Genomic DNA, 11,658 nt, shown 5'->3' with positions numbered 1-11,658 from the left:
TTCTTCTTTGATTTTTTGAATAGTAGGAACCATGTCATCACTGGAAACGACCGCAAAAACTTCTTGCTTTATGCCGACAATATCAATTTCTTGCTTCTCCATGTGATCGGCTATAATATATTATAGATCTTTGATCCAATCTCTTTAGATTGATGGAAATCATGACATCTATTGTTCGAGCCTCAGCTACTAAACATTTTCCCCACTCTTCTTCTTCTTCAAAAACTTTTTGATCCATATTGCTCTCCTTGGCTCGACAATATTTCATTATGTCTCCTACTTCACCACAACAATAACATCTGAGAGACTTCTTACCATAATAGTTAGAAGACTCATCATTCTCTCAAGGTGAGCGTGAATCACCTGAGGATTGAGATTATGGCATATCTCCTATTTTTCTTTTAATGTTTCTCTTGTCTGCTGCAAGAGCATCTTCTTCTTTGTTTTTGACAAACACACTAGCCAATTGCTTGGCTACTAATTCCAGGGACGACACTAAATTTTTAAATTCCTCCAAGATTGGTTGTTGAGCCCATCCTTGAATCGACGTCAAAAATGGAATATATTCAGGTTTTAGTCCACGAATGAATATTCTTCTCATTCGTGCTTCCAAAATAGCCTCTTCCCGATTCAACAAAGATATCTCAGAATATAAGTTCTTAATCTTCAAAAAGTACTCGACGATAAAAAGGTTACCTTGAGTGGTGTTAGCCAATTCATTCTCCAATATTTGCAGCCGAGCTTCATTCTTCTTGTTGAACAAGTGATCGAGGGTCCTCCATATCTCGTGAGCTGATTTACTCTTTATAATGTGATCAAATAAATCGGAGGAGATTGTCCTCTTCACAATGAACTCCGCCTTCGCATTAACCTGCTTCCACTTCTTGTATGACTGTTATTTTCCGGTCCGTCAGCAGGAGGACTTGTGTCATTCCCATTAACAACATCCCACAAATCCTCTCCCACAAGGTATTATTCCATACATGTCTTTCATACCTTGTAATTGGACTGATTCAACAACTCCATCCCCAGCCCATTAACACGACCGCTAAGTTCCATATCGAAATCAGTTGAATCTACCACTAACCCAATCTTGAATAAAATTCAAAATTCAATAAATAACTATGGCTCTGATACCATGTAGAGAATAGCAAAATAAGAGTATAATTAGGGAACCCTTCTGCTAGCCCAAGATCGTTAACTAAGATCTGAAGATACAACCAAGGAAGATGAAGCTAGAAAGGAGAAAGAGTATTTTGGATTAAAGTACTTTGATATAGAAGAAGACTATTTGATTTAGGTTTTGGGTTGATTACAAATTACAATGGTCAGCCCTATATATACTAGAGTAGGGATGCTTCTAGAAATTATTCTACATTGATCTACAAGAAAAATCATGATGACTTATATCTTCTAACTATTTAACAAGAATCTAGATTTTTCTACAATTCACTATAAATATCTACTTCTCTAGAACATCTACACAATTCCTAGATACATCAAGTTACTACTCTACATAACTCTAGAAAGTTCTATTAAATATCTAGGATTATTTATACCTCCATAAGTCATCTTTATTTTTCATAGATTCAAGTATCAATGGTTTTGAAAGCAATGCCTTATGTTTTAATAAATTATAATGCCATGTTTACCTCAACTCAGCCCTCATACTGCCAATTAATTATTCAATCATCAATTATTTACACTTTCAATTTTAATTTTCTACTAAATTTGTCAATGTGCAATTTAGAATTTCAGCAAATTAGTATGTGTTCTGGTTAAATTTTTAATTTAAGTCGGCCTGTGAAAGTCCATGTGTGTTAACCAAGAACATCATCTTTTATCACTTTGTACCTCTTTCAACAACTCAAGTTGCAACAGAGTATTCATAAAATATGTTGCTCGGACAACTCCAACTTTGAATTAGTTATTTTAAATTTATTAAATGTATATTATCAACGTTCAAGAATTTGAAGATTAACAACATAAGATACCTAAATATGTTGTTCGGACGAATCCAACTTTGAATTTAATTCTTTCATATTTATATAATGCATATTATCAACTTCCAATAATTTGAAGATTCAAAAAATAAGATACTATAATGACATCATGTTGTGACTCAGAATCACAGAATTTGACCTTTGACATTATAAAGTTCAGCCCTCATACAGTTTGATTGCTCAACATAGGCGAGCATGCCTAAGCATCTAGCTGCCCTTACGAGATTTTATAAATAAATTGAAAATGACTTGACTAAATTTAAAATGTTTGATGTCCTTTAAGCTTGGTGCATCTTATTTTTTGTGGCACACATCTTCTGTTGTCAATCTGTGTTATGAAAATCAGAAATTACTGATTGTAATAAATCATTTAGAAACATGAAGTAACTGAGATTCTTAGAACCACTAAGTAAGATGAACAGAAATTTATTTGTAAAAAATAATTGAATCTGTAAAAACTTACCAGAATCTGGAATACTCTTTTTAATAGTTTAGGAAGAAAATGAAGTCCACTGAATTCACAGTGTCCCCTTAAGGAAATTATTCCCCTCTAGTATCCGAGGTTTGATTTGGAAAATAACCTCCCAGGGTAAAATGATCTTAATCAGTAGAGTATAGATACCAAAAACTCTACTGTCAGCGAAGAACACGAAGATATATGTGTTTTTAAGAACAAGGAAGATCAGAAAATTCGTAGGGAAATATTCTTAAAACTGAATGGTATTTATAGGCAAGAAGAATATATTCTGAAAGGTTGCAACCCTTTTAGAATTGACGCGACCATTAATGAAAGGTAGCAAACTTTCAAATGGTATTGACTGTTCCTGAAAGTTGCAACCTTTCAGAACAGTCATGGCAGGAATTTTTAAATATAACGGAATATAAAACGGGTCACGCGCGCGGAACCTACTCGGGTCGGGTTAACTAAAAAGTTGAAAACATTCGGTTAACGTCCAAAAAATTATCTCTTGATCATTTGTCAAAGCCGAAGCCGAAGCGAGCGATGACGACGACGTGAGGGGGGTCCCTCTTTCCAACCCTTTTAACAATTCATAGGAGTGTTTATTTATTTAAACTCTTCTATTTTCATTTCCATTACCGATGAGGGACTACTACCTTTTTCATTAAAGCATTAGAGGAAAATTCAAGTTCCAACCCTTCAAGTTCTAAACTTTTCAAATTCCTCCCCTTCCCTCTATTTCCCATCAATTCTTGCTATATACTCAACATCTTCGGCTAAAATTAATACGTTATTGTCTAAAAACAATATTGTTTGTAATCTAATATGCAGAGGTAATCAATATTGATGTTCACTTGATGTGTGTATTCAGCTTATGCAATACTATGATATATTTCTCTTTTAAACGTCATTCAGAATGCAACCTAAACAAGATAATGTTCACGAATATATGACACTGATTTTTGTGTCTATTTTCACAATCGTTTGCTAATGATATTTTAACTACCAAAGGCCAATTTGTATCAATTTCAATAATTAAAATAACAATCTGGTGGAGAAGTGTACTTTACCATGCCAAAACTACAATTTTGTTGGGACAATATTTATACCCATTTGATGTTAAAGCTATCTCCAGTGCAAAGTTCACAGACCTGAATTTACAGAAAAATTAAAATATACTGAAATCATGTTCTAACGCAATAATATATATTTATAGTTAAGATTTTATCCATCATACTTCATCGTGGTCGTGAAATTATCCTCATCGAAAATGAAGACAAATTCATGAACAATTTGGATATCTTTGTTTTTTTCCTAGCTCTACCAGTTATTTGGTGTATTCAAACATGCTGCCCAAAAAATCAAACGGGTACAAATAGAGTGCGTTTTTTTAAACTGTTTAATTATAATATATGGAAAGACCCATGCCTATTCCAGTCCAATACAAAATAACATACTAACACACATAAAACCTAAATGTCTATATGATATTTACGCCTTACAATTCTTTTTTTAAATTGCATATCATATAAATTGTCCAACAACACAGGCTTCGTTTCAATTTTATACATAAATATATGTAGATACCCAGGGCTACAAGAGCCCTATAGATTGAAATATAAACCTGCTAATTAAGCCTACAACTGCCCTCTTAAATATTTAAGACGATATTCCTAACGCCTCTTGCTAAATAGGACGTACTGTCCTTCACAGATGTATAGACACGTCTCTTCGCAAGAGGTGTTACAAAACAATGCGTCTCTTACAAACGTTGCAAACCTCTTTCAAGTTCCCTCTTTGTCTTTATAATGCCTACCAATCTCCAGTCACCCATTATTGATCACATCTCTCTTTATTCCCAAAAAGAACGCAAAACTTCTTTTTCTCTCATATAATTTTTATGGCATACACACTTATTTCATATTTGGATACCTCAAGGGATAACTGGTTGATTAAGGTACGAGTTTGTAGGATGTGGGAATTTAAAAACTACAAGCGAAGCAACGAGATGATAAGTTTGGACATGATACTTATTGACGAAAAGGTACTACCCTTTCACTTTTACGTTATACGACATTGTTGGATGGTCTGGTTATTGGGGATCCACTTACGAATTAACATGTAACAGGGTACTTTGGTACACGCGGTAATCTGGAGAAACCAAGTCAACAGGTTTCGTGCTAACTTATGTGAAGGCTCTGTAATCATTATTAGAAACTTTAAGGTATCTGAAAGTATTGGAGAATAGACACTCATAAAGTCCGATGTTAAAGTCACTTTTCTGCAGCTCACTGCGATACAAAAAATACAGGAGGATAATGTTAGTATCCCGTCAAATGGCTTGCTTTATTAAGCAAAACATTATTCGCTCAACGGTTAATAATAACACCTTCCTAACAGGTATACTTATACATATCATTTATGTGACACACGTTCATCTACATATGTACTTAATATAGTCTATCTTGATCTTGAGAGTGTTGGTTCGAAATGGAATAAATGTGACCTACACATTCTTACTGATCCGTAATTCACTAATGTCATAAGATCATTTTCACTTATATTCATTAATCCCAAATAGCACTCATAACACTAACATATAATATTTTTTGTTTTAGCATGATAGGTCTGCGAAAACTAAATAACGTTGTGGGGAGGACTTTGGAGAAGGATTTTACCCGTACCTATCCCCCCCCCCGAGTCCGGACAATACATAGTCATTGTTACGACAACAACAGTGAAGGAATTCAAAGGTAAGTACTAACACAGACCATATCCGTGAATAAATCATTAGACATCATTAACTCATCCTGACTTATAATGTTTGTTCACCGCTGCAAGCAAAACGTTTGTTAATCTTCCAATGGCAAACGTCACCTCATTGATTCAAAAGTTTGCAACCAAAACCATTCAGAAACAAATAATAGAGAGTGCTAATGGAAGGAACATATCCATTGATGAGGCAATGTTCGAGAACAGGATGACTGTTTCAGAGTTACTGGATTCGTACTAGAGTCAACGACATAGATGTTAGTTCCCTAACAACTTTTCCAAAATTATGCTTAATACAATAAATAAACCCACTTCTTCCGCGTATTTATCTGATGGTTGTTTATTTTTCTAGGAATGTATCGTCACACTACAGGCACAAATCGCTGAAATAGATACTTTTTTAATTGGCATTACATATCATGCAACTTATGCAACAACAAAATAGAACCGACGGATGGAATGTACACATACCATAAATGCGTGAAGAAGTGTGATTTCCCGTTGGTTAGGTATGGAAACACTAAAAAATCTACCACATATTAGCTTAGAAACAAACACTAATATTTTCACCAGATACAGGTACAAGATACACATTAAGGTAAAGGACAATGGTGGGGAAACAACTTTGGTTCTTTTTAATGGTGTTGCCAAAAAGTTGCTTGATACTTCTGCTTTCAAGTTGCTTAATCGGTCAACCCACGATGATAAGGATGTCCCATAACAAATTGAGAGCTTTTGCGGCAAGGACATTGTCTTCAAACAAAAATTTACCAACTTCAATTTGAAAGAAGGTCTGGAAAATTATACAGTCACAAAAGTGTTTGTGCCGAATGAAGATTTAGAATTGCAACACCGCATTAACAACGAAAAAAAAGTGTAGTTATCATTCACAGTTCAATACATACCTACTTTGTACATACATTATTGATCAACAGAAATAACCTCGAACGTACACCGATGTAATAATTTTTCCATTTATTCCTACAGGATCAACTCCTAATGGAATAAATAGCAAAATCACAGGAGCATGTTGCCGGAGGTTCACACAATAACGACTCAGAAGAATATCTCGATGAGGTGGAAGACACTTCAACCGGCAACACAATAGTGTTTGCAAGAAACCAGAACAACAAACCCAATTGCAGCCAAACATTTTCAACTACAAACATCAAAAAGAGGAGAAACATTATCGTGCAGAACAACAAACATATCGCAGGACTAACCAAAATAGAGTCACAACTTGACATTCCTTATGAGGAAATTTCAGAGCCTTACAACATTCAACCAAAATCTAAGGTAAAGTAGTATAATTAAGCCAACTGTGGAATAAAAAGAAAACCTTAAATTGGTAATTATGTTTTAGTTGTATTACATTAATTAGGGTCAAGGAGAAATGAAAGACATAAATGCTCCGAACGAATGGAAATCAGATGGATCTAAGACCAGCGATTTTACCGGAAGAAGATCAGGATGACGCACAAGAACCCATTTTGAAGAGAAGAGTCTCAACTCAAAAACTAAAAAAGAAGAGAAGCGTATACATAGAGGACGACGAAGAAAGCTTTGCTCCCACCAAGACAAATGCCAAATGGAACATTCCCCTACTTTAATGTAGATACTATTAGTTCACCAAAGAAGTAGATTCTTTCAAGATGGGTATTGACTATGTATTAGTAACTACAATAATGAATTTCACTAAATATAATGTTGCATATGTAGATTATTCAATACAATTATGTTATTTTGTGTTGTTAAATCGAATGTCAATCAACAATGTTTACTACATACTACATGCTATTATATTTGTCATGCAATGCGTGAGTGGTAATGATTAGCCAAATTGTCGTTTGATCAACTACCATAGTAAACACAACCTCCCCACTCCTTCTACAAGTAAATGAAACCACAAAACCAGCATAATCAAAAGTTCCAAGGACATAGCGGGGTCCATATCCATCGGATATACCATAGTATCAATAAAAAATTAATAACACATGAAATTACATTGACATTATTCATAAAATGATTGAAGAAGTTCATAGAAGATGATCATATATATGTTAAATCACCCTTTTAAATTTCATCAATTTTGATTTTAAGAAGATGTACTAAGGTAATGCATTATTTTATTATATCTTTGTGATGGATGATTTATGATTCTCAAAGAATTTTGTAGTCTGTTCATCTTCAATTGCACTTGCTAATGTTGTTTGAGGCGAATTTTACTTCAACAATATGTGATTGCACTTATCTTCATTCACTAAAAAATGATAAACTTAAATTGTTTTAAGGATTAAGTACTGAATGGATTCAGGCATATTCAACTAATTTGGGATGTGAGAATTAATTTCCAATTAGAGCATCTTCTTACAACACATGAATTTATCCTTCCTATAAATGATTATTTAATCATGTAAAGGTGTATCTTACAATGTTCTGTGCCAATTGGAGCTCAACTTTTTTATCCTAATTGCAATGGATCTCCAAAGGCGGTGGAAAATTCACTGTATTTACTTATGTGGAAAGTTTGATATTGATTTCTTTATCTACACCCACAAAAATGGTATGTATGTGATTAATGAATCGTATATTTTGTTGAAGCAGATTCTTATAACGTAAATCTTGCGATGTCAAATAAATTTTTAATTCATCAACTTAGTGCAATAAAGACCGTGAACTTTCAATTCCATTATATATTTACACTGTATCTTATTTCAATTTAACAGCTGAAAAATTGACATCCATACATATTTTCAAAGTACATAATCAATAACAAAAGTGTATCTAAGGTGAGAGTTAAGTATACGTAATATATAAGTTTATTCTACCCTAAACTATGTAAGTTATTTTTAAAAATACTAGTTGAATCTTTCAGAATCAGATTACATTAAGTACACGACGAACAATTTCATTTATTTTATGAGTGAAGGAACACATTAATATGAATGGAACTGTACAGGCACAACCGCTTTTGCAAGTGTAATCATATATTAATACACGGAAACAATTATATATTGTTACACGGTAAAATCCAAAGGATGTGTCCTTTGGCATAAAAAGAAACTGTCAACTATCAGTTATTTTGGTGACTGTAACTGCTCCACAAAATAATTTAAAATGCACCTCACATTTATAATATACTAGCTTCTGGATACGCGCCACGTGGTGTGTCCATATAAATAAAAATATTTTTGTGAAGATCCTATATTAGCAATATTTTTAAGTTATATTATGTGTTATAAAATAGAAAATACAAATTATATGTTCTTAAATTGATAAGCATCCTATATGGTGTTTTTGTTTCTAAGATTCAAAATCAAAAACTATACAACTACAATATTTAAATGAATAAGTGAACTTTTATGTGCTACATTAATGAAATATGTGTAAAATCAGTAACATATAGAAATTTTTTACCGTAAAATTAATGTCATGTGTTGCACATATTAAGCCCTAGCAAGGAAATTAAATAATAAGTGTCATGAGTGTATTCTTCACTAAAAAATTTCTTTGACGAATCCAATAACATCGATAGCTGAAATTCTTGCACAAATCCAACAACGTTCGTAGCGTATTTTAATAGCCTTTAACTTTGACATTGATTGAGAAAAAACTGCTCAGAAAAATGATATACTCTTCTTTACAGCCCATAAAAATGGAGAGGGGACTTGAGGAAAATGAAAATTATTCTTGGCTTTATATAATACTTTCACTTTAAATGATTAATTAGTCCCTTTAGCTTCTTTTCATGTATTCTTTGAAAATAACATGTATTAATATATTAATTATGAGATACATTGTATTGAAATCTACAACTTTTAAGATTCTAGCAAAGTAAAGGTAACTACTTCTATATTTTAGTTAATGTGCAACTTGAATCTCTACATATTTGCTCTCATTAACTAAAATTTGTCTCCTCATTTTCTTTAACATTTAGATTATTTAATTTTCATAACTCTTCAAATGTTCTCAATTCATTAATAGTAAAAAGGTTTATTGCTCAAAATTTTTCAAAAATAATATAATTAAATATGAATTTAATATTTTTATTTAGTATAGGGATAAAATAGTAATTCAACTTTATATCTTGGAGCTTCCCACTTATAATATAATATGATATACAAAGGTAACAAGCACAGAAACGATGTGTATGTTGTCAGACTAAGTTACAGACTCATGCCTTTCACTCCAATCAATTGAAATATAATCAAAACTACTGTGAAATTTGATTACAACACACTGTAATTACATAGCCTGCAATTTAATCTGACCCATACTCCACAAAATTCACATCCATTAGTGTACTGTCTCCATTTTCGTCTACAACCACAACAGTGACACATTGCAATCGGGATTGGATCTGCAATTCTATCAAAGTGCCCGTGGTGCTGGGAAAAAATCTCCACATTTTCACTGCTAATCCATAACAATATTGTGAAAATCGTGGAAAAAGACAACCTTACGGAGATACAAGTGGACACAAGTTACTCTTATACAACAATATAACAAAGGTCCAACTCAAACCTATTGAACATCAGGACAATACGAATATATGCTACCATACATCAATGAAATGTTGCCTATGTGCAGGTAAGTAATTCATACATCATAGTGTGCACCCTCAGACTTGCCTCTAGAATGAAAAAATACATTCATCGATACGGTGAACTGTACCTAATAATGGGTCATTTAACTATAGTGTCTCTGACTTTTATGCTACTCATTATGCGAATACAGAGGTCTCTGCTACCTAAAATTATAAACTGCAAAACTACGGAACGAATGAAAATAAGGCTATGCTCAATATTGCTCTATTTAGCATTAAGCATGATGACCAAAATACAACACAATAACCAACAATCGAGTGGATAATATACAAACAAAAAAATTAGTAATTTAAGTATAGTATGAACTACTAAGTACAAACTATGTTAACTAAGTTCAGTCGGTAGGTGTACAATGTTATCTTTACTGTATCCATTATTATGCACAAATAACATACTTTTGACTATTCTGTGAAACAGGCCAAATGGAATTGATCACAGACATAGTTAGAGAATTCAAGACTGTTAATATACCCACAGAGATTATATTGCTTCAACAACTACTGCCGGATTTAGCGCTGCAGGATAGGATGCTGCCACGAATATTTTCAAGATTTCAAAATGAAAACGATGACACTACAAAGACAGAGGAAATAAAGCATATCAAAAGATTCAGGGGCCATTATTCTAGATTGAAGAGAAAGCTCACATTAATCAGCCACAAATACAAGCATGAACCAATTAAGAAAATGCAGCAACTACTACACTTTGTGAAAAGATTTACAAATTTGATGAATGTATCAAACTTTGCGCCACGAGAACTGATACACCGGATATATGGTAAGATGATATTATTCAATATTTACTTACCAAGCCTCAATGAAAAATGGACCTTACTTGCTAATACATAACCATGTAGAACAGTAACATAGAGCAAGCCAGAGGATACATTAAACCGATTATAATTAACCCAGTATTATAACACTTTATAGGTAACCATTGGGCACAGCATTCTGAATCACCACTGGCGGGGAGAAGAACAAGCTCAATTTCCATGTATACACCAATTGATTACATCGGTCTAATTCCAATCCAGAATTCTAGTACGTATCTTCTGCCTTGGCCAACGTTATTATTGCATACAAATGTTTCAATTAATTGAAAACTAAATTATGTGGTAGATGAATATTCAACGCCTTCAAAATTGGGACCACCAACATACACATGTCAACATTGTGGCGCCATTTTATGGTATGAGGAACGGACGGACAAAAGTAAAAAAACGAGACAACCAAAATTCACATTTTGTTGTATGGAAGGCCGAGTTTAGCTACCATTACTTAGTCAACCTCCAATCTACCTGAAAAAAACTAATAAGCACAGAATCTGGACAACTTGGTATAACTTTGAGAAAGCATATTCGAATGTATAACTCCATGTTTGCATTTACATCCATGGGAGGCCGAGTAGACAAATCAATCAACCGTGGTAAAGGACATTACATATTCAGGAACAGTGGTCAAAATTATCATCACATTGGCTCACTATTATCGAAACATGGTAAAAATCCTCAGTTTGCCCAGCTCTATATATATAATATTGAGAATGAGATCGATAATAGAATCAATACTATGCGCCATGAAGAAGTGGAACCAAAATTTGTAAGGGGAATATCTGAAATGCTTGATGACCATAATGTTTTGGCTGTATTCCGTCTACGCCTCCTAAATTAAAGGAGCAACGATGGCCGACAATACAATACACCAACAACTTCAGAAGTGGCAGGATTAATAATTGGTGAACTTATAGATGCTAACTTTCAGCGTGATGTTATTGTAGAACATCGGAAAAATGGTCTACAAAGAATCACAAATTTACA

The 11,658-nt window shown here is 33.3% G+C and overlaps 1 protein-coding gene across 1 annotated transcript; it reads right to left on the bottom strand.

Annotated features, from left to right (window-relative positions):
- Window positions 1-376: 376 nt before the first annotated feature.
- LOC104649723 (uncharacterized) lies at window positions 377-1,059 on the bottom strand. Its single transcript, XM_010329254.1, has 2 exons — window positions 997-1,059; window positions 377-892 (listed from the first exon to the last, which is right to left on the bottom strand). The coding sequence occupies exons 1-2, from the start codon at window positions 1,057-1,059 to the stop codon at window positions 377-379; spliced, it is 579 nt and encodes a 192-aa protein (XP_010327556.1).
- Between the last annotated feature and the right edge of the window lie 10,599 nt (window positions 1,060-11,658).

The sequence above is a fragment of the Solanum lycopersicum genome, chromosome 10 (genome assembly GCF_036512215.1).
Source record: "Solanum lycopersicum chromosome 10, SLM_r2.1".
Taxonomy (NCBI): Eukaryota; Viridiplantae; Streptophyta; class Magnoliopsida; order Solanales; family Solanaceae; genus Solanum; species Solanum lycopersicum.
The sequence above is the reverse complement of the archived record's forward strand: the minus strand, read 5'-3'. Positions and strand labels throughout refer to the sequence as shown.

Coding starts and splice junctions, on each gene's coding strand:
- LOC104649723 (XM_010329254.1), bottom strand. CDS start 1,059: ATGGAACTTAGCGGTCGTGTTAATGGGCTGGGGATGGAGTTGTTGAAT. Junction 893..996: donor TGAATCAGTCCAATTACAAG/GTATGAAAGACA, acceptor GGAAAATAACAG/TCATACAAGAAGTGGAAGCA.